This window comes from Papio anubis, chromosome 2 (assembly GCF_008728515.1).
Source record: "Papio anubis isolate 15944 chromosome 2, Panubis1.0, whole genome shotgun sequence".
Taxonomy (NCBI): domain Eukaryota; kingdom Metazoa; phylum Chordata; class Mammalia; order Primates; family Cercopithecidae; genus Papio; species Papio anubis.
Window position 1 is genome coordinate 95,240,009 of NC_044977.1, and position 23,341 is coordinate 95,263,349.

The following is a 23,341-nucleotide window of genomic DNA, read 5'->3' on the forward strand; positions in this document are numbered from 1 at the left end:
CCCAATTAACCTAGATGCTTTATTATAGTATCTTCTAATTCATAAAAGGAAACACTGAGCTTTTCATGTCCATCTTCAAAGCTGTCCTAAACTTAACTAAAGTTGGTTTTCTTCATTTGTCTTGAACACATATTACTAGATGCTGACCCTGCGTGGGGCAGACCAGGGCTGCTCCAGCAGGTACCTGTTCTTACCTGCATCCCTCTCATCTTCTGGAACCGTGCTATGGTGTCGCTGATGGTGTAGACACGCACATGGCCCATGTGCAGCTTACCAGAAGGATAAGGGAACATGGAAAGCACGTAATATTTTGGCTTTGATTTCTAGGAAAGAACGACAATGAGTATTTATTAAGCATTTTCTGGGAACTCCACATGTATATATAGTATTTTGGCATTTTACGCAAAGTAATAATTTAACATTTTAAAAGTTTCCTTTTAAAAAGACTGTTCCCAGAATGTAAATCAATTAAAATGTCAAAAAGCAAAATTCAAAGCCCTGGTTCAAGTTAACAAATGTCCAAAATAATGCCAAACAACCTCTAAGTGTTAATTACCCATACATCTTATTTTTTTTCTCTTTTAAGAACTTATTTTTCTAAAAGGAATGAATTAACAGTATTTGCAGTGACCTGGGTGAGATTAGAGACTACTATTCTAAGTGAAGTAACTCAGGAATGGAAAACCAAACATCTTATGTTCTCACTGATATGTGTGAGCTAAGCTATGAGGACGCAAAGGCATAAGAATGATACAATGGACTTTGTGGACTTGGGGGGAATGGTGGAAGGGGGCGAGGGATAAAAGACTACAAATAGGGTATAGCCTATACTGCTCGGGTGATGGGTGCACCAAAATCTCACAAATCACCACTAAAGAACTTACTCATGTAACCAAATACCACCTGTACCCCAATAACCTAGGGGGGAAAAAAAAAGAAAGAAAAGCGGTCCCAATGCAAACCCCAAGAGAGGGTTCTTGGATCTCACACACGAAAGAATTCAGTGCAAGTCTGTAGAGGAAAGTGAAAGCAAGATTATTAGGAAAGTAAAGGAATAAAAGAATGGCTACTCCATTAAAAGCAAAACAAAACAACACTTCTCTTTTAAGACAGCTTCCATCTAGGTCCTTAAAGAACTGTCTGTTTTTCCGAAGGAAGCTCTAACACATACATATATCCATATATTTCAAAGAAGCAATAGTTGAATCACATAGATGTAACATCTCTAAAAATGGAGTCTCTTCCTAAATTCTCTATAGCTGCATTCTGACATAGGTTTAGCAGTAACAACAGGATCCTAAGGTACCAATTTGGGTCCTGAGTTTCCCCATTGTATTGACAGCCTATCTTTCAACAAAAATGTTGAAATGGGAAGGTAATGAGAAGATCTTTTTAACAAAGGAGAAGGTTGTTGTTCTCCAGGGATGATAAATAAGCAGCCTCAGACCAGGGTTATGTAACTCTCCAGCTTCCAAAGAAGCAGCTTCATCATGAGAAACATAGAAAACTGTACATGTATCTGAACAGAAGGAACACAGGCCAGTGAGTCCTTATTAGATCACTGACTTCTGGTGTCTTAATTCTTCCCCTGGTAAAATGATGAATGTTGTCATGAGTGTGCACATGAATGGGTAAGGTGAACAAAGATGGTAGTCCTTGAATGGACTCCTACTGGGGGGACCTACTGCTCAAGGGTAAGGACTGTGCTTTAGTCACCTCCTTCTCCACACCTGCCCCCAGTGCCAGCAGGAGTTTCATAAAATGTTGGATAAATGTTCGTTGGCCTTCGTGCTCCAAAAGCCTAATAACTGGCCCCTATGGAGCACCTTTTATCCAGCAAACTTCACAAATCCTACCCAAGTAATAGGAGGGTTCCCCACACCCAAGTTTAAATCATCTCATGACGGGGTCAGGGGTGGAGGGGCTGGGGAGAAAGGAAGAGCAACAGGTAACTGGGTGACTGATTCTGTTTTGTCACTGAGGGTCAGAACTTCTGCTTTTGTTTTATTTATTCCTGCCTTCTGTTTTTTTCTTCCTGGCCTTATTCCCTTCCCAGAACTTTACTCAAGTTCTTTAACAGTTTGCTTCCCCCAAAGTAATGCAAACAAACACAAAACAGAATATTCATAACCCTTCTTTTGTGTACATATGTGGGAGGGGGTTTTTAAATATTGTTTGCTGAGTGTTCGCATGACTAATAATGCACATAAACCAAATATAATCAGTAGAGCAGAAGAAACCAGAAATCAGATTCTTGCCAAGGAGTTCTTAAACTTCCTTCAGCAAAGAAGTTAAACAAACCTTTAACGGAACCATTAGCAAGTGGCAAAAAAAAAAAACCCACAAAAACTAGAATAGAACTTTTCTTTGTGCTGCCCATCCTCTAGAAATTACCAAGGAGTGTTAAGCTGCCTGAAGGAAGAGATGGGAAAAAAAGAACAATTAAGAAATCTGGATCACATACAAATTAGAAAATCATCTGGAACTGCTGAAATGACAACTACAATGGATTTATACAAACAGGATGGAAAGCAACACATTGGTCACACACTTTAATTAGAAACTGCAGATTTATAACTCTTAGGAAAATCACAGAAATGTGAGAGAGGACCTGAGATTCAGGGGTTGGTGGGAACTCAGGAACTTAATAATTGTCCTTAAGAAAGTGAGTGGCAAATAACCCTCTCAGCTTATGAGCAAGTCCCTCCAAGGAGGTACAAGACCCTATTTTTTTACTTAGTGCAGAATCAGAAGAAAACTATCCACTCAATTCATGCCTTACTCCTTACAATGAATTAGGCCTATGGCTTATTCTTCAGAAATTTTTAGGAATATGGGAAAATAGCTGTTAAGAGTTCTTCGGGAGCTTAGAAAAACAGTAAAATCCTTGATCTAAGCTGTTTCTAGTTTTTCATTTGAAATTTTTTACATAAAATTATTTTTATTATACTAATGTTTGTTATATATTTAATTTAACAATCCTGCCCCAAATATTTTCCACCTGTAATTTCTTCACTAACATCTTTTTACATTTGTTCAATAAAGATTAAATTAATAGCAAAATCAAATGAATAATTATATACTAGCTAAGCCAAAATCCAAATCTGAGTTCATAAAAGATACATAGAAAAGTATTGTTTTCTAAGTCTTTAATATGCATGAAGATTTTTGTTTATTGCAGAAAAGGTATTCAGCTTATTGCCTGTCTCTGCCTTTTGCTTTTCTGCATGAATTAAGTCATTTTCCTCTGTGACAATGAAATGAGTTCTATCATCTGGGGGTGGAAAAGAGAGAAGGAATGATGGGAGTTTCTGTTATAATTAAGCAAGAACCTGATTGAAAGGGAAATTTTCATAATTATATAAAAGTGTAAGAATTTAAGCCTTTAAAAGAGATTAAGATTTTAAGTGATGGGGAAAGGATGGCTTTTATAAGTGGGTCCTATTATTTTTGTCAAGTTCTGACTTTAGAAGAAAAATGACTTCTGCCTCTTTATAGATCACGCTCTGAAGCTGTGGCTGAGCCTAGAGAAGGACAGAGTAAAAGGAGCACCTCAATAGAAGTCCGGAGCCCTAGCTCTGGTCCTAGCTTTGTCACTAGCCGTGATGTCTTGGGCAAATTCCTTTGCCTTTTGGGATTAGTTTGCTATCTATAAATCAAAGGTGAGACAAAAGAAGGTTTCTGGGTAAAAAAGCATGAGCTCAGGAATCAAACACACATTTGATTTTGAATCCTGGCTCTGCCATGTCTTGGCAAATTGCCTAAACCTCTTTCTGAGCCTCAGTTTTCTTACTCCAAAAATGAGGATAATAATATCTACCCGCTGGGTTGTTTCAGGATTAAATGAGATAAACAACTGAAAGACAGTGCCTGGCACATGGTTAAATGCTCATTAAATGGAAATTATTTTTTAAATAATAATTATGTTGATGACAAGACATTCCATTTTGAAAAACTTATTTGAGTGGATTTCAAGTGAATCTAATACCAGAGTGAGATCAATTATAAATGCTTCAAAATCCACGAGCATTCCGTCACAGTCTCAATTCCTGATAGACACAACGCGTTCTGATCTTCATGTATCTTTTATTTATGTACCACTTCCGTTTGTAAAATGCATTCAGTCACACATTTTCTCATTTGATTTTCAAAACAATTCTGTGAGATAAACAATGTAAGGAGCCCCAGAATCCAAAACGTTAAATGATGTGGCCTGGATCACGCAGGTTTCCTGGGGCAGAGCCAGCATTGCAGCCCAGGCTCTGGCTCACTCACTGAGTGCTGGCTCTGCTTTGCCATTCCTTGATTCAAACCCTGATAGGGGGCTGCCAGGGGATCACACACAATGCCCCTTATGCTATCTCCCCAATTACTAAAACAATTTCTTTTGATTCATTTAACATTTTTAAAAACTGTATGCTTAAGGATGAGATGTCACAAAATCAATAAGCTACAACGTCGAAACGTTTGGAAGTCAATAAATGATCATCTAAACCAAAAGGGGGAAAAAAAGCTAATTTTACTGTCCTCACTCAGAATTAAACTGCTCCTTAAGAGTTTGTTTTCAGAATCTATTAAGTTACATTAGTCTGATGATGTTGACACAAGGGCTTTTCACTTCTTAATGAGGTAAAAGTCAAACTTTCATTGTAAAATTATGCATTACATTCAAACTTTCCCTTTTTTTTCATTTCATTTTACTTGTTATACACTACATCTTTCTCAATAGCAATTTTTCTTTCTAACCATCTTTCAGTTTAACACAAATAGCTCCCCTCCCCTCACTCATTTTTCATAACCACCAATCTTATAGAAAGAATGAATGTGATGACACAATCAGGAGATGGGGAAAAGGCAAATTTAGAGAGGTGTGGTCTTGTGCAGCTGTATTTATTCAGCTGCTTGCCTTGGGCCTAATCTCTTTATTAAACATAGAAGTTTAAGTTATTTGATTATAACTACTACAAAGAGATGATCAGAATTTAAGAGTAAAACTCCAATCAGATTCAAACATTTCATGTAACAAATCACATCTCCCACCTGTCATTTTGACCAATATCAAGAGGTAAGGGTTAACACGTTCCAGACTGATTCCCAGCAGGCTGGCCTCCCAGAAAAGGAACAGAGAGCACTCCATGGAAACTGGCTGCAGCCAAGTATTATACTTCCACCATTAATTCAGGTAGAGTGCCGAGCTGGTGCACCTGGTGCAGAAGCCAAGGGTCCACTAACACGTGTAGCTGCTACCTCAAGGTTAGACCATACCCCAGATCACAACAGTGGAAGGGCTGATATCCCCCAAACTATGATGCTGAGGCCGCAGAACAGAGTTGGAGGCTAAGGTCATGCCAGGGAAGGGGCAGTTACTTCTCAGAACCTGCAGCCAGCGAGGAGCCCGGGTGCCTCTCCTGGAGTCTCAGATATGACCCTGCCAGAAATCTGTGTGCTGCCCCACCATGCAATGGACCACAAAGGACCCATCATCTGGTAGAGCTCCTATTTTGATTAGCTTCCCCTAGTAAATGTTGCTCTAGAACATCTGGTTTGCTGCTGTCTGCCATATACCTTGTGCACAATATTACTATGTGTGTATCCACCACACTGGAAACTCTTGTAAGCACTATCCTTGTATCACCTCATTTATGCTTCCCAATCCATTTACCCCTCCCAATAGTGCAAGTGGGCACTATTATGACCACTCTCCATTTCAGATAAGAGAATTGAAGCACAGAGAAATTCAACAATTTGGTTCAAGGTCACATATTTAGTATCTTATTTGAACCAGGTAGTCTAACCCCAGGGTCCAAACCTTCAGCCCCTCTTCTCTACCCTCTTAGAATCTCTCAGAATACTCACATCAGCCTCTGAAATTTTGGAGGCCTGTTCTTTTATTCGCTGATGCCACCATTTCTCAACATCCTTTCTTGTCTGCAATGTATACTCTTTTGTCCACTTTCCCGTGGCACTGTAGATACTTCTGGTACATCTGGGAATTACTCTTCTTTCCCACTTGATGACATCTGGCCCACCATTTAGCTGTATTTTCAGAAGAGAGGCATAAAAACCCAATCTCTGCCAAGCAGAAGCCATTCTTCAGAAGGTGAGAAGGCCCTGAAAAAGAGGGCAGAAAGCACACTATAAGCTGCCTCAAACCCTCCCCAGAGCTTATCTTTCCATTTGTCACAGTCCAGTGTTATGGCCCTGTGCGTTCCCCTTACTCTTTTAATGATTTCTTTCCCTGAAAAGAATACTTTAGCAATTCAATTAAGCTAAACACAAACTTTTTAATAGAAAATATAAAGGGTCAGTGACCCCTAACATCAAAAATGCAAAAATCCTGTAGGAAAAAATGGAGACCATCAGCTGGCCAGCTCCTGCACAACCTTACCAGTTGCATGGAAGGCATGGAGTGCCCTCCCTCCCCTTCCCGTGGGCCAGCCCAGAGACTCTCCAGCAGGCTTCACTTCCTATGTCTTCGAGCCTCAGAAGAGCTCAAGCACATGTTGGGTTGGCCTTAGGCTCAAATAGCAGAAGGGGTCTAAATAGAGGCCTCCCAGGAGGGCCAGAAACTCTGAACTACTATTTGCAATTTTTATACATATTATGAGTTAAATATACCCTGTAGGCTGAACCTGAAAACAACCACTATTTAGGAGACTGATAATTCATTTAGTTTCTCCTTCATTTACCAAATATTTATTTATTTATTGACTTACTTTTTAGAGACAGGGTCCTGCTCTTTCACTCAGGCTGGAGTGCAGTGACACAATCATACCTCAGTGTAACCTCTGACTCCTGGGCTCAAGTGATCTACCTGCCTTAGCCTACCAAAGTGCTGGGATTAAAGGCATGAGCCACCATCAAATATTTATTGAGTACCACTAGGCCCACACATTGTTCTAAGCACTGGGGATACAGCAGTAAACAAAAACAGAGTCCCTTCTTTCTTTTTTTTTTTTTTCTTTTTTGAGACAGAGTCTCGCTTTATTGTCCAGGCTGGAGTGCAATGGCATGATCTTGGCTCACTGCAACCTCCGCCTCCTGGGTTCAAGTAATTTTCCTGCCTCAGCCTCCTGAGTAGCTGAGATTATAGGCACGCACAACCATGCCCAGCTAATTTTTGTATTTTTAGGGAGATGGGGTTTCACCATGTTAGCCAGGTTGGTCTCAAACTCCTGACCTCATGATCTGCCCACCTTGGCCTCCCAAAGTGCTGGGATTACAGACATGAGCCACCCGCACCTGACCCAGAGTCCCTTCTTTCATGGCACTTACATACTAGTAGGGAAGCAGATAAGAAACAAACAGTAAGGGAGGCAGATAAGAAACAAAAATATATAATGTGTAGTCATGGTGAGTGCTATTTTTTGGAATTCAACTCATAGGTTGGGGCCTACCAGGATATCCAGTTGTGACTGAAAGTTCAATTTTAATGTTTCATTGGCTTCTTCCACAAGTAAATTCTAGAAATGACCTCATTGAAGAAGTTGCATGTTTTATTGCTATTTAAAGGGTTGAGGTGAGATTTCATCAAATATTTCACAAATATTTAAGATATAAATGTTAGACTAAATAGCCTAAACTTTCTCCTTCTTGCATAATAGCATTCAAGAAGTGCTACAGTGAAAAAACAGATGAAAACAGATCTTTTCAAAACAAGACAGAAATAAAGAAACCTGGCACTCTAAGCTGATGTTCTTTGATTCTCTCAAAATTATTTCAACTTCTATTAGGATTTGGCCTGTTTCACAAAGGTACTGGAACACAAATGTTGCCAGTAAGGTCGATATGGGCTTATAACAGTGAGTGTAATGCTCACATAAGATAGCAACATAATGTGGGCATCTTACAAGTTGGTCTGCCAAAGTCACTGACATTCTCACTGCATTAAACACCTCTTGTTTCTTTAGGGGTAGAATAAAGTATAGACTTTAAAACAAAATCTCCCTTAGGCCGGGGGCAGTGGTTCACATCTGTAATCCCAGCATTCTGGGAGGCTGAGGCAAGTGGATCACCTGAGGTCAGGAGTTTGAGACCAACGTGGCCAACATGGCAAAATCCCTTCTCTACTAAAAATACAAAAATTAGCTGGGCATGGTGATGTGCACCTGTAATCCTAGCTACTTGGGTGGCTGAGGCGGAGGAATAACTTGAACCTGGGAGGCAAAGGTTGCAGTGAGCCGAGATCGCACCACCGCACTCTAGAGCCTGGGTGACAATGTGAGACTCCATCTCAAAAACAAAAGAAAAAAGAAAAAAAGAAAAGAAAACTCTCTATTAGTTGGGCTTGGCTATTTTAAAGTACACAGATCTGATTACAGGTATTTTATCTATATGAAATTGGTTAAATGTTAGCAATTCCATATGACCGACCTAATATACATACATTTTTACACTTAAGGCAACTGCATATATTTTTAGGGCTTAGGTTTCTATAATTAGAACTCCCTAATTATATAGAAGTCACAGATTTTATGGTTCTCTTGCCAAGTCAATACTTTCATACCTTTGCAAGCCAAAGAACGCCGTTCAGCAGAAGACACATAGATGGGTGCTTGCCATTTCTCTCCTAGACAGCATCCCCTAAGAACACATAAGGAGTGTTCTGGGCTATCCTCTCAAACAGAAACCAAGGGGCACAACAAAATTATAAAATACAGTGACTTAAACTGCTCTGTCTACACAACAAGAATAAGCTTTCTAAAAATGTTTACATAATACCTGGCTCACTAATGACCTCTGCTTTGCTTAAATAAACCAGTGAACTAGAGAATCCTGAAACAGATCTGGGTATTTAAACGCATTTAAAGTTCATTTTTTTAAAAAAGCAGGAGCAGATTAGATAGTAATAGATTATTCGACAAAGAGGAGAAAAACTTAAAATTAGAGCTCCACCTCAAATCATAAACTGGAGTAAATCCCAGACAGATTAAATGTTTTTTATCTGTAGGTCTCGATCTGAAAAGCAGAAATAAGAAAAAATAAAATAAAATAAATAAGAATTTTTTTTAAGTACCATAAAACAAAATAAAAATACAGATGAGTTTGTTTGTTTGTTTTTAGTCAAAGTCTCACACTGTCACAATGAGATCGTGCAATGGTGTGATCTTGGCTCACGGCAACCTCCGCCTCCCCGGTTTAAGCGATTCTCCTGCCTCAGCCTCTCAAGTAGCTGGGATTACAGGTACATGCCACCATGCCCGGCTAAGTTTTTGTATTTTTAGTAGAGACGGCGTTTCACTATGTTGGCCAGGCTGGTCTCAAACTCCTGACCTCGTGATCACTCTGCCTCAGCCTCCCAAAGTGCTGGGATTACAGGCGTGAGCCACCGCACCTGGACCACAGATGAGTATTTAATAGATCTTAAGAGGATGCAGGATGTTCTGTCCTGAGTATAAAAACAACAAAATGTATAAAACAATGTATAAAAACAATGAAACAATGAAAAAATTCACAAAGGAAAATATTAATAAATCTGATGCTAAAAATGTAAAATATCTGTATATCAAAACCATTAAGAACAGAATTGGAAAGCAAACAATTAGCTATGAGAAAATGTTCACCAAAACTGCAAAAACAAAAGGTTATCCTACTCCTTAGTTCATGTGTGAGAAAAGAAACACTAAAAATCAAATTTTAAAAATGGGCAAAGGAAAATAACAAAGATGACATATAAATGGTTAATAAAGAGGACATACAAATGGTTAATCTGAAAAAGATAAATTTTACAACTAATCAAATAAATGCAAATTAAAACAATGAAAGTTCAGTTACCAGATTGGCAAATGAAAAAGAAATATGCATCTTTTAAATAACTGCTGGTAGGAACATAAATTGATTCCACCTTTTTGGGGGAGTAATCTGATAACCTGTGTTAAGACTTTTTAAGAATAGTTCACATCTTTTGTGGTTAGGAGTCCCCAAGACCCCACTCAAATTCTAATCCCATAAGAGGACTCACAAGAATCAACATATAGTCACTATTCATGGCTGTGATTCATCACTGAACTTCCTAGGGTTCAGCCCTATTCCTTTCCCTTACTTCCCAGGCCTTGCTCTTGGCCACTCCAAGTACCCCTCCACCAAAGCCCTGATGGACTGCCTCTTATTGGCAGTGAGGAGCAGCCATTTTATTAGACGGCTGTGAGGATATGACGATGTGAAAGGTGTGGCTCATGTCTTATTATGATCAACTTGGCCCTTTTCTTCCTTAGCTCTGGCTCCTCCAGTTCCGTCCCTAGATGCTTAGAATCTTGTCTTTTCTTCCACATCCTTCCAAAGAATCAATTCCCACTACTCCACCCCTCTTTAGAATCAACCCTGACCTCAATCTCAGTTGGAGCTTAAGGTTAAGGTTTTTGAGAATAGGAAGCGCCTGAGAATTGGACCAAAAATGAGATCATATATGGACAGGGAAGCCTAGAAGAGTAGGAGGCAGAAAAAGAAACAGAACACAGGGGAGAAGCACACAAGGGCATCTGTGCACAACACTCAAAAGAAAGTGCAAGAATGCACCTGGGAAAATTCATCTTAAAGAAACCAAGTTTTGTGAAAACAAGTAAGTATCTTGGATTTTGCAGCTACTAATTACCTGTGACCTCAGGCAGATTTCTTGTCTGGAACCTCATCTTTCTGAGGACCTCGGAGCCCTAACATGTGAAAACGACCTGTGGGCCCCAGGGAGGCAAGGGATGACCTTCAACTGGGTCTAAACCCCTAGTCCGGGGAGCAAAGATCTAAGGATGAACTGAGATAGGGGAGCAGTGGAGAGGGGAGCTTGAGTACAAAACTACGTGTATATGTGCATTTTTCTGGGAAAGAGTCCAGAGCTATCAATGGGGTCGGTGGCTCAAAGATCCTAAAGACCTGCATCTCAGATAGTCTCAGTGTGGAAACTGCAACGTTCCAGGACCACCTAACTCAGCCCGCACCTTCCCTTCCTGCCCTCAGCAAGTCAGACTCTCCCGAGCCGGAGGAAGAAGAGACCGGGTCTCGTCTCTCATCTCGCTGCGCCCGATCCAGGGGTTTACCTGCTCACAGGCTCTGGCCTGCGGCTCCTCTACTCCTCGTTTTCCACCTTTAGGCGAGCACTGCCCTGCCACGCATCATGGGCGCCGCCATGTTGTCAAAACAACAACTTTATAGATAGCGTCCGCGGTCGACACAGACAAAAGGGGGCGGGACCGGGGAAGGAGAGAGAGCAACCCAGTCCTCGACTCCCAGCAGCCCGCCGGGTCAGGCGGGGCGTCTGCGCGTCGGCCCTGGGCTCCGCCCCGCCGGCCTCTGGCACGCCCTTCAGCCGCTCTGGCGTCGGCAAGGCTCTAGACGTGTGGGGCTCAAATTATAATTATAGCAGACGGATGAAAGCCGTTGATTTAGTAGCCTCAGAGTAAATTAGGCGGCAGCTGGTGAAAAGAGCCCTAGGATGTAGCCCAGACCTCAGGGTTCGAATCCCAGCGTAGCAACTACTGCCTCCTGGGCTTGGGCAGGTCTTGACCTCTTGATTCCTAATTGACAGCTTGATTAGTGAGGCACCTACTTCCACCATATTGCGTAATCCTCTAGCCCTGGGGCGGGGGGTGGAATTACCTGGTCAAGAATAGGTTTGGGGTAAGGTACTTTTCTCACCTGGCAAGTGTGCTGGGAGTCAGGAAAGCATGATGCCTTCCCTTTCCTAGAGGAGTTTGTATATCCCATGCCCGCACTGTAGCACACCCGGCAAGTGTTTCATGCTTGTAATAAATCAACAAATCAATGATTTGCAAAGAACCAGTGGTGTTAGAGCATAATTTTCAAAAAGGTAAAACCGGTTTAAAGGAGAACTTGAAGAACTCATATATGTCAAGAATACTGAAATGAATTTGCTAATTGTGCAAAATTGGTTAATATCCTATAGGACGGGAAAAAGTAATGTTTGGGAGCCATTTCTTTCTTACAGGCTTGAAATCGTATCTCTACCAAACAAAATTCATCACATGATTACAGTAGTCCCTCCTATTCACATGAGACATGTTTCAAGACCTTCAGGGGACGCCTGAAACTGGGGCAGTACTGAACTCTATGTATACTGTTTTTCTTCCCTGTGTGTACATACCTATGATAAGGTTTAAATTGTAAATTAGACAACAGTAAAATATTAACAAAAATATCCAATAATAGAACAATTGTAACAATATGCGGTAATAAAAGTTATATGACTGTGGTCTCTCTCAAAATAGCTATTGTACTGTCCTCACCCTTCTTATTGTGATCTGTCAGTCTGATAACCGAGATGGCTACTAAGTTGGGTAGCTATATAGCGTGTATATGCTGGACAAAGGAATCATTCACAATGGTTCACATCCCAGGCAGGATGTAGCAAGATTTCATCACACTACTCAGAATGGTATGCAACTTAAAACTTATGAATTATTTATTGCTGAAAATTTTCATTTAATAATTTCGGCCCTTGGTTGACCTCAGGTAACTGAAACCTCAGAAAGTGAAACTGAACATAAGGGGGACTACTGTATCCATATTCTACATTTTTATTTATTTATTTGGGACAGGGTCTCACTCTGTTGCCCAGGCTGGAGTGCAGTGGCACGATCTCAGGTCACTGCAACCTCCACCTCCCAGGTTCAAGCAATTCTCCTGCCTCAGCCTCCTAAATAGCTGGGACTACAAGCGCACACCACCATGCCTGGCTAATTTTTGCATTTTTAGTAGAGAAGGAGTTTCGCCATGTTGGCCAGGCTGCTCTTGAACTCCTGACTTCAAGTGATCCACCATGGCCTCCCTAAGTGCTGGGATTACAGGCATGAGCCACTGTGCCCGGTCTCATATTCCATAATTTAGCTTCTATTCTTACAGAGATGAACAATAGCTAGTTAACAGAAAGGCAAGCAAAGGTTTGCGCTCCTATAGCATCAGATAATCCCCCAATACTCCACTCAAGGGACATACAATATTCTCTTTTGCCCATTTCCATGTCTCTAACAAGGTTTCCTAATAGTTTAACATCCAAATACCTTGTTATTGCCTCACCTGGGAATTTGCTGGAAATGAGAAACTCAGTCTCTGCCCCAGACCTTCTGAATCAGACTCTGAATTTTAACAAGACCCCTAACTGATCCTAGACACATTCAGTTTGAAGACTCACTGTCCTAGAATGTGAGAGCTAGAAAAGATCTAGCTCCTTTCTAGTCCAATCTCCTCATTTTACAGATAAATCAACTGAGGCCCAAAAGAGCTGTCTTGCTCAGGTCATAAGATTTGTTATTCAAAACTGGATCTCCATCCTGGCAGAATAGTGCGCTTCTCAAGTTGCAGAACGGAAGATCATAAAGAGGTTAGAACTTCTAGTCCAATCCTCTTACTTCAAAGACAAGGACACTGAGGTCCAGAGGGTGGACATAGCTCGCCTAAGGTCACATATGTAGTTGGTGACAGAGCCAGGGTTCCAACCCAGGTCCCACTCTGAACACCAGACGCTTAATTTAAACTGATACCATGGAAACATTGGCTGGCATATTATCCTGCCACACTTGATGCAGTTTAGCCTTCAGGTATGTCACGTGCATCCATATATAACTAGAGTGCCCCTTTCTCTAATTTACCCAAAATACAGCTTCTAACCTTATTTTGGTTGAAAAATCTGTCTTTCCTATTTTGAATTACAGTTAACATTGACATTTCTAGAAGATTATTTCAACTAGAATTTTTCTAAAAGTCACTTACTTTACTGGAAAGTTACTATTTTTAGTTCAAAGAAGACAGTAGCATGAAAATAAATCCTTTTCACTCTTAAAGAGCTTGCTTGAATACATTATTAAATGAAACAGACAAGTTGCTGGGCTGTGTAGAATGTTACCTCTTTTTTTTAATTTTTATTTTTTTTGAGACGGAGTCTCGCTCTGTCCCCCAGGCTGGAGTGCAGTGGCGCGATCTTGGCTCACTGCAAGCTCTGCCTCCTGGGTTCACGCCATTCTCCTGCCTCAGCCTCCTGAGTAGCTGGGACTACAGGCGCCCGCCACCATGCCCCGACTAATTTTTTGTATTTTTAGTAGAGACAGGGTTTCACCGTGGTCTCGATCTCCTGACCTTGTGATCCGCCCGCCTCGGCCTCCCAATGTGCTGGGATTACAGGCGTGAGCCACCATGCCCGGCTTCGTTTTTTTATTTTTTAAAAAGGGAAAGGAAGTAAAAGAAAGGCATTTGTTAGTATATGCATAGGAAGAAATATAAAAAACTATATCCCAAACTATTTCCTGTGATGATCTCTAGGGACAGTAGGATTTTATGGACCTTTCTATTAACAATGTTTCTGTATTCTTTTTACTTTTTCTATTAGCTGTATGGGGTTGAATAATGCCCCCCAAAGATATCCAGGTTCTACTCCCTGGAACCTGCGAATGTCACCTTATATAGCAAAAGAGATTTGGCACATGTGATTACATTAAGGATCTTGAGATAGGGAGATTATCCTGGATTAGCCAGGTGGCCCTAAATGCAATCACAAGGGTCCTTATAAGAGGGAGGCAGAGAGAAATTTGAGAGAGAAGAGGCAAAATGACCACTAAAACAAGATACTACAGTGCTGTTTTAGAAGATGAAGGAAAGGACCATGAGCCAAAGAACGTAAAGAGTGCAGCTCATGCAGTTGAAGATAAAAAAGGCAGGAATACAAATTTTTCTCATGTGATCCAGCAACTCTAGTTCTGGGTAGATATTCAAAAGGTTTGAAAGTGGGGCCTCAAAGAGATATTTGTACACCCATGTTTATAGCAGCATTGTTCACTACAGCAAAAAGGTATAAGTAACAAAAGTGTCCATCCACAGCTAAATGTATAAAAGAAAATGGTATATACATTCAATGGAATGTTATTCAGCCTTTAAGGAAGGAAATTCTGACACACACTATACATAGATGAATCACATGCTCAGTGAAATAAGGTGATCATTGAAGGAAAAATATTGTATGATTCCTCTTATATAAGGTATTTAGAGCAGTCAAATTCTAAGATGGAAAGCAGAACGGCGGTTGCCAGAGGATAGGGTAATGGGGAGGGAATGGGAAGTTATTATTTAAGGGGTACATAGTTCCAGTTTGGGAAGATAAAAAGAGTTCTGGGATGGAAGGTGGGGATGTTGACACAACAACGTGAATGTACTTAATGCCACTGAACTGCACATTTAAAAATTGTTAAAATGGTAAATGTCATTATATATATATTTTACCATAATTTAAAAAAACAAAAGAAAATAGGCTGGGTGTGGTGGCTCATTCCTGTAATCCCAGCCCTTTGGGAGGCCAAGGCGGGTGGATCACTTGAGGTCAGGAGTTTGACACCAGCCTGGCCAACATGGTGAAACCCTATCTCTACTAAAATACAAAAGTATCCAGGCATAGTGGTGCACACCTGTAATCTCAGCTACTTGGGAGGCTGAGGCAGGAGAATTGCTTGAACCAGAGAGGCAGAGGTTGCAGTGAGCTGGGATCGCATCATTGCACTCCAGCGTGGGCAACAAGAGCAAAACTCCATTTCAAAACTAAAAAGAAAATAGATTATCTCCTAGAGCCCCCACATGGAGTGAGTCCCTGCCAACACCTTGATTTCTGCCCAGTGAAACTGATTTGGGATTCTCTTACATCCAGACTTGTAAGAGGATAAATGCGTTTTTTTCTTTTTTTTTTTAAGCCACCAAGTTAGTGGTAATTTGTTATAGCAGCCATAAGAGACTAATACAGATTCTGTATTAGTTGGGGATTCGTTTTCTAGGATGAGTTTGTATTGGTTTTGGAATTTTGTATCCCAAAAAGAGTGTAAAAGTTTCTTCGTTAAATAAAGGAACTGATACCCATCGCTGTTTGCTTAATTTTATGCCTTTCAGAGTGTTGTTTGTTATTAACACTCTAACTTATGGATCTTCAGAAATATTTTTACTTGCCACTGTCCCATTAAAGGAGCTTGGCTCTCCAGAGTCACACCCATAACACTATTTGTCCCCCACGGCCAGGACTCAACTTGAAGGGCAAGTCAGAGTCAAACAATACTAGAGACCATAAACAGTCCCCAAAGAGGAGAGCCTTCTTCACATTTGATAAAAGTTGTAATAGCTGTGATAGTGGGCATCCTTGTCTTATTCCATGAGTTCCTCACTTAAATGGGGTTGCCTCTAATGTTCTACCTTTAAATATGACGCTTGCTTTAAGTTCTTCTTAAATACTCTTTGTAGTATCCCACCTCTAAGATAGCCTCCAGTGAGCTTCACCTGCTGGTATTCTTGCCCTTGTGTAGTTTCTTCCCACATTGTACCACAGTTAGTATGACCAATAAAATACAGCAGTATGTCACTTTCTAGATTAGGTTATAAGAGATATTACATCTTCTATCTAGGTCATTCTCACGGTGTGTGTCTTGCATCACTGACCCTGGGGGTAAGCCACATCATTAGCCTATAGAAAGGGCTATATGCTGAGGAAATGAAGCCATCTGCCAACAGCCAGGTCCGTGTATAATGGACCCTCCAACCCCGTGTAGTCTTCAAAGACAGCAGCCCCAGATAACAGCTTGACTGAGACCCTTGGAGACCCTGAGGCAGAACCACTCAGCTAAGCCATTCCCAGAAGCTATGTGAGATTATGTTTGTAGTTTTAAGCTGCTATGTTTAGAGGATAATTTGTTTCTCAGAGACAGATAAAAAAAAATAGTCTTTATCACACTGAGGGAGTTTCCTTCTATTACCTAGTCTAGGATCCAGCCCATGGACATTTTGCACTAAATTATTATGTCTCCTTTGTCTCCTGCAAGCTGGGAGAGCCTCTCTCTCTTTTTTGCCTTTCATGACTTGACACTTCTGAAGAGATGTACTAATCAAGTATTTTGTAGAATGTTCCTCTTGCTTTATTCAGGTTTTGTATTTTTTCAACAATACTGTGGAAGTGAAGGCAGTGCCCTTCTTGGGTGCCTTTAAAAGGAATAGAAAATGCATTAATCTGGGTGCAGTGGCTGATGCCTGTAATGCCAACACTTTGGGAGGCCAAGGTGGAAGGATTGGTTGAGCCCAGGAGTTTGAGACCAGCCTAGTCAACATAGCAAGACCTTGTCTTTACAAAAAACTTTAAAAAAAAATTAGCCAGGCAGGGTGTTGCATGCCTGTGGTCCCAGCTACTTGGGAGACTGGGGTGGGAGGATAGCTGAAGGCCAGGAGTTTGAGGCTGCAGTGAGCCATGACTGCCCTGCCGCACTCCAACCTGGGCTACAGAGTGAGACCCAGGCTCAAAAAAAAAAAAAAAAAAAAAAAAAAAGAAAGAAAAAGAAAAAGAAAGAAAGCAAAGAAAAATGAAAAAGAAAATGCATGAATACATTTGTAAGAAGGTGGAGATAATAAAATAAAAGGAGAAACTGACGACGCAGGAAAGGGAAGAAGAAACTGGAGGAGAGAAGTCTGTGAAAAGGTAAGAATCTCTGAAAAAATGCTAAGCTCATTGAGGTGGACTTTAATATTTTATTCTTTGTATTAAGGCACTGAAGTTTTTACAACAGACAGGTATTACTTTTGTAATTAAAAACAATAAATATATTCATCATGATGGGTGAGAGGCAGGACTAGATTGCAGCTCCAACTGGGATGGACAGAGCAGCATGTGGAGGCTTGCATAGTGAATTTTAGCTCCAGAATGACTGCAAGAACAAACCTGGAATCCCGAGAGGACCCACAGACCCTCGGAAGTAAACGGACTGCTCCTTCGGGACATGGGAGACACCCCAAATACTGTGAGTGCCCAAACTGCTGAAGTGGGAAGCGGAGATCCTCTGCTCCCGACCACACACCCCCACTGGAGAAATCGAAGGTCTGGTTTGTGGGAGAAATTTCCGACCTTACCTGGAGCTGAGTCAATTTAGAGAGCCAAGCAAAATAAAGAGGTAGAAGAAACAGCAGGAAAGGCCCTAGGAACTCACTGGGTCCCCAAGCAGGCCATTCCTGCCTGGCACCACAGGGATCCTTCAGGAGGGTGGCCAGAGGCACCAGGGAAAATGCCACAGGGAGAAGGAAATCTCCAGCTTAACTTTGTAATAATTTAAACTAGGTGAGAAGCCTCCTGGCCAGAACTCAGGGGAGGGTGTGAATCTGGTGTGCAGACGCCACAGGTGGGGGAAAAACCAAAGCCCTTTTCTTTCACAGCTTTGGTTTTTGGAGGTGGATAGCCTGGGGCAAGTTCTCAAGCCCTGCTCACCCACTGCCTGGAAACAGACTCAGGGCTGTTAGCAGGGGCACAGTGAGAGTGACACAGACCCTTCAGATTGCATGGGAGCTGGGTGAGGCCTGTGACTGTCAGCTTTCCCCCACTTCCCTGACAATCTGCGTGACTCAGCAGAGGCAGCCATATTCCTCCTAGGTACACAACTCCACTGACCTGGGAACCTCACTCCCATCCCCCACAGCAGCTGCAGCAAGACCTGCCCAAGGAGACTCTGAGCTCAGACACTCTTAGCCCTGCCCCTAGCTGATGGGCCTTCCCTATCCACCCTGGTAGCTGAAGACAAAAGGCATATAATCTTGGGAGTTCCAGGGCCCACTCCTTTCCATACTACCACAGCTGATGCTCTCTGGAAAGTGCCACCTCCTGGCAGGAGGTCAACCAGCACAAAAATAGAACATTAAACGGCCAAAACTAAGAACCGTCACAGAGTCATTTCACCCCGCTGCCACCTCCACCAGAACAGGTGCTGGTATCCATGGCTGAGAGACCCATAGATGGTTCACATCACAGGACTCTGTGCAGACAACCCCCAATATCAGTCTGGAGCCAGGTAGATTTGCTGGGTGGCTAGGCCCAGAAGAGAGATAACAATCACTGCATCTTGGCTCATAGGAAGCCACATCCATAGGAGTAGGGGGAGAGTATTACATCAAGGGAACACGTTGTGGGACAAAAGAACCTAAACGACTGCCTTCAGCCCTAGACCTTCCCTCTGACAGAGGCTACCCAAATGAGAAGGAGCGAGAAAACCGGATCTGGTAATATGACAAAACAAGGCTCTTTAACAACCCCCTCCCCCCACAAAAAAAAAAAAAAATCACACTAGCTCACCAGCAATGGATCCAAACCAAGGAGAAATCCCCAATTTACCTGAAAAAAATCTAGGAGGTTAGTTATTAAGCTAATTGGGGAGGAACCAGAGAAAGACAAAGCCCAATGGAAGGAAATCCAAAAAACAATGCAAGGAGGAAATAGATACCATAAATAAAAAACAATCAAAACTTCAGGAAACATTGGACACACTTGTAGAAATGTAAAATGCTCTGGAAAGTCTCAGCAATAGAATTTAACAAGTAGAAGAAAGAAATTCAGAGCTCTAAGACAAGGTCTTCGAATAAACCCAATCCAACACAGACAAAAAAGAATAAGAAAATATGAACCAAGTCTCCAAGAAGTCTGGGATTGTGTTAAACAACCAAACTTGAGAATAATCAGTGTTCCTGAAGAAGAAGAGAAATCTAAAAGCCTGGAAAACACATTTGTGGAAATAATCAAGGAAAACTTCCCTGGCCTTGCTACAGACCTAGACATCCAAATACAAGAAGCACAAAGAACACTTGGGAAATTCATCACAAAAAGATCATCGCCTAGGCACATTGTCATCAGGCTATCTAAAGTTAAGACGAAGGAAAGAATCTTAAGAGCTGTGAGATAAAAGCACCAGGTAACCTATAAAGGAAAATCTATCAGATTAACAGAAGATTTCTTAGCAGACACTCTATAAGCTAGAAAGGATAGGGCCCTATCTTCAGTCTCCTCAAACAAAACAATTATCAGCCAAGAATTTTGTATCCAGTGAAACTAAGCATCATATATAAAGGAAAGATACAACCTTTTTCAGACAAACAAATGCTGAGAGAATTCATCACTACCAAGTCGCTACTACAGGAACTGCTAAAAAGAGCTCTAAATCTTGAAACAAATCCTGGAAACACATCAAAACAGAACCTCTTTAAAGAATAAATTACATGGGACCTATAAAACAAAAATAGAATTTAAAAAGCAAAAACAAAAGACAAAAAAACCAAGGTACACAGGCCACAGATAGCTCAATGACTGGAATGGTAACTCACATTTCAATACTAACATTGAATGTAAATGGCCTAAATTCTCCACTTAAAAGACACAGACCTGGCCAGGTACAGTGGCTTACACCTGTAATCCCAGCACTTTGGGAGCCCAAGGCAGGAGGGTCACTTGAAGCCAGGAGTTTGAGACTGGCCTGGCCAACATGTTGAAACCGCATCCCTACTAAAAATACAAAAGTTAGCCAGGCGAGCTGGCATGCACCTGTAATCCTAGCTACTTGGGAGGCTGAGGCAGAATAATTGCTTGAATGTGGAAGGCAGAGGCTGCAGTGACCCGAGACTGTGCCACTACACTCCAACCTGGGTGACAGAGTGAGACTCTGTCTCAAAAAAAAAAAAGAAAGAAAGAAAAAAGAAAAGATACGGAAATGCAGAATGGATAAGAACTCACCAGTAAACTATCTACTGCCTTCAGGAGACTCATCTAACACATAAGGACTCATAAACTTAAAATAAAGGGATGGAAAAAGGCATTTTATGCAAATGGACACCAAAAGTGTACAGGGGTAGCTATTCTCATATCAGGCAAAACAAACTTTAAAGCAACAGCAGTTAAAAGAGACAAAGAGGGACATTATATAATGGTAAAAGGCCATGTCCAACAGGAAAATATCACAATATTAAGCATATATGCACCTAACACTGGAGCTCCCAAATATACAAAACAATTACTAAATAGACCTAAGAAATGAGATAGACAACAACACAATAATAGTGGGGGACTTTAATACTCCACTAACAGCACTAAACAGATCATCAAGACAGAAAGTCAACAAAGAAACAGTGGATTTAAAGTATACCTTGGAACAAATGGACTTAACATATATATACAGAACATTTCATCCAACAACTTCAGAATATACATTCTATTCAACAGCACATGGAACTTTTTCCAAGATAAACCATATGATAGGCCATAAAACGAGCTTCAATAAACTTACAAAAATTGAAATTATATGGAGTACTTTCAGACCACAGTGGAAAAAAACTGGAAATCAACTCCAAATGGAACCTTTAAAACCAGGCAAATACATGGAAAAGAAATAACCTGCTCCTGAATGAGCATTGGGTCAAAAACGAAATCAAGATGGAAATTTAAAAATTCTTCAAACTGAACAACAATAATGACACAACCTATCAAAACCTCTGGGATACAGCAAAGGTGGGCCAAGAGGAAAGTTATTAGCCCTAAACGCCTACATCAAAAAGACTGAAAGACCACACACTGACATTCTAAGGACACACCCCAAGGAACTAGAGAAACAAGAACAAACCAAACTCGTACCAAGCAGGAGAAAGGAAATAACCAAGACCAGCGCAGAACTAAATGAAATTGAAACAAACAAACAAAACCACAAAAGATAAATGAAATTAAAAGCTGGTTCTTTGAAAACATAAAGTTGCCGGGCGCGGTGGCTCAAGCCTGTAATCCCAGCACTTTGGGAGGCCGAGGCGGGTGGATCACGAGGTCAGGAGATCGAGACCATCCTGGCTAACATGGTGAAACCCCGTCTCTACTAAAAATACAAAACACTAGCCGGGCGTGGTGGCGGGCGCCTGTAGTCCCAGCTACTCAGGAGGCTGAGGCAGGAGAATGGCGTGAACCTGGGAGGCGGAGCTTGCAGTGAGCCGAGATCACGCCACTGCACTCCAGCCTGGGTGACACAGCGCAAGACTCCGTCTCAAAAAAAAAAAAAAAAAAGAAAAGAAAACATAAAGTTGATAGACCACAAGCAAGATTAAGATTAACAAAGAAAAGAAGAGAGAATATCCAAAAAACCTCATTAACAAATGAAACGGGAGATATTACAACAGACACCACTGAAATACAAAAAATCATTTAAGGCTACTATGAACAACTTTACACACATAAACTAGAAAACCTAGAAGAGATGGATAAATTCCTGAAAACATACAGCCCTCCTAGTTTAAATCAGGAAGAATTAGATAGCCTGAACAGACCAGTAACAAGCAGCGAGATTGAAATGGTAATTTACAATTTTTACAAAAAAAAAGTCCAGGACCAGATGGATTCACAGCAGAATTCTACTAGACATTTAAAGAAGAATTGGTGCCTATTCTTTTGACACTATTCCACAAGATAGAGAAAAAGGGAACCCTCCCTAATTCATTCTATGAAGCCAGCATCACCCTAATACCAAAACCAGGAAAAGACATAACCGAAAAAGAAAACTAGAGTTCGATATCGTTGATGAATATAGAGGCAAAAATCCTTTCCAAAATACTAGCAAACCAAATCCAACAACATATGAAAAAGATAAACCACCATGATTAAGTGGATTTCATACCAGGGATGCAGAAATGGTTTCACATATGCAAGTCAATAAATGTGATACACCACATAAACAGAATTAAAAACAAAAATCACATGATCATCTCAATAGATGCAGAAAAAGCATTCAGCAAAATCCAGCATCCCTTTATGATGAAAATTCTCAGCAAAATCGGCATATGGAGACATGCCTATTACATATAATGTAGTAAAAGCCATCTATGCCACAGTCAATATAATACTGAATGGGGAAAAGTGGAAAGCATTCCCTCTGAGAACTGGAACAAGACAAGGATGCCCACTCTTACCACTCCTCTTCAGTGTAATCCTGGAAGTCCTAGCCAGAGCAATCAGACAAGAGAAAGAAATAAAGGGCATTCAAATTGGTAAAGAGGAAGTCAAATCATCACCGTTTGCTGACCACATGATCATTTACCTCAAAAATCCAAAAGACGGCCGGGCACGGTGGTTCACGCCTGTAATCCCAGTACTTTGGGAGTCTGAGGTGGATGGATCACAAGGTCAGAAGTTCGAGACCAGCCTGGCCAATATGGGGAAATCCTGTCTCTACTAAAAATACAAAAATTAGCCGGGCATGGTGGTGGGCACCTGTAGCCTCAGCTACTCGGGAGGCTGAGGCAGGAGAGAACTGCTTGAACCAGGGAGGCGGAGGTTGCAGTGAGCCAAGATTGCGTCACTGCACTCCAGCCTGGGCAACAGAGCGAGACTCTGTCTCAAAAAAAAAAAAAAAAAAAAGATAAAAGAAAGAAAAAAAAAGGAAAAGAAAACCTTCAGGACTCCTCCAGAAAGCTCCTAGAACTGATAAAAGAACTTAGCAAAGTTTCCAGATACAAGGTTAATGTACACAAATCAAAACTCTTCTATACATCAATAGCAACCAAGTGGAGAATCAAATCAAGACCTCAACCCCTT

At 41.2% G+C, this 23,341-nt stretch overlaps 1 protein-coding gene across 3 annotated transcripts in view; it reads right to left on the bottom strand.

Moving 5' to 3' along the window:
- The window catches only part of LARS2 (leucyl-tRNA synthetase 2, mitochondrial), a 160,371-nt gene extending 149,215 nt beyond the window's left edge, over positions 1-11,156 (bottom strand). The window contains exons 1-4 of one of the 3 annotated variants that reach the window (XM_017955509.3): positions 11,031-11,156; positions 8,507-8,583; positions 5,857-6,111; positions 195-323 (exon numbers count right to left, since the gene is read on the bottom strand). In XM_017955509.3, coding sequence (XP_017810998.1) covers positions 195-323; positions 5,857-6,090 — 363 coding nt within the window. In that variant the 5' untranslated portion in view covers positions 6,091-6,111; positions 8,507-8,583; positions 11,031-11,156. The other 2 variants (XM_017955508.3, XM_017955510.3) reach the window with 2 other exon arrangements.
- Positions 11,157-23,341: the final 12,185 nt, after the last annotated feature.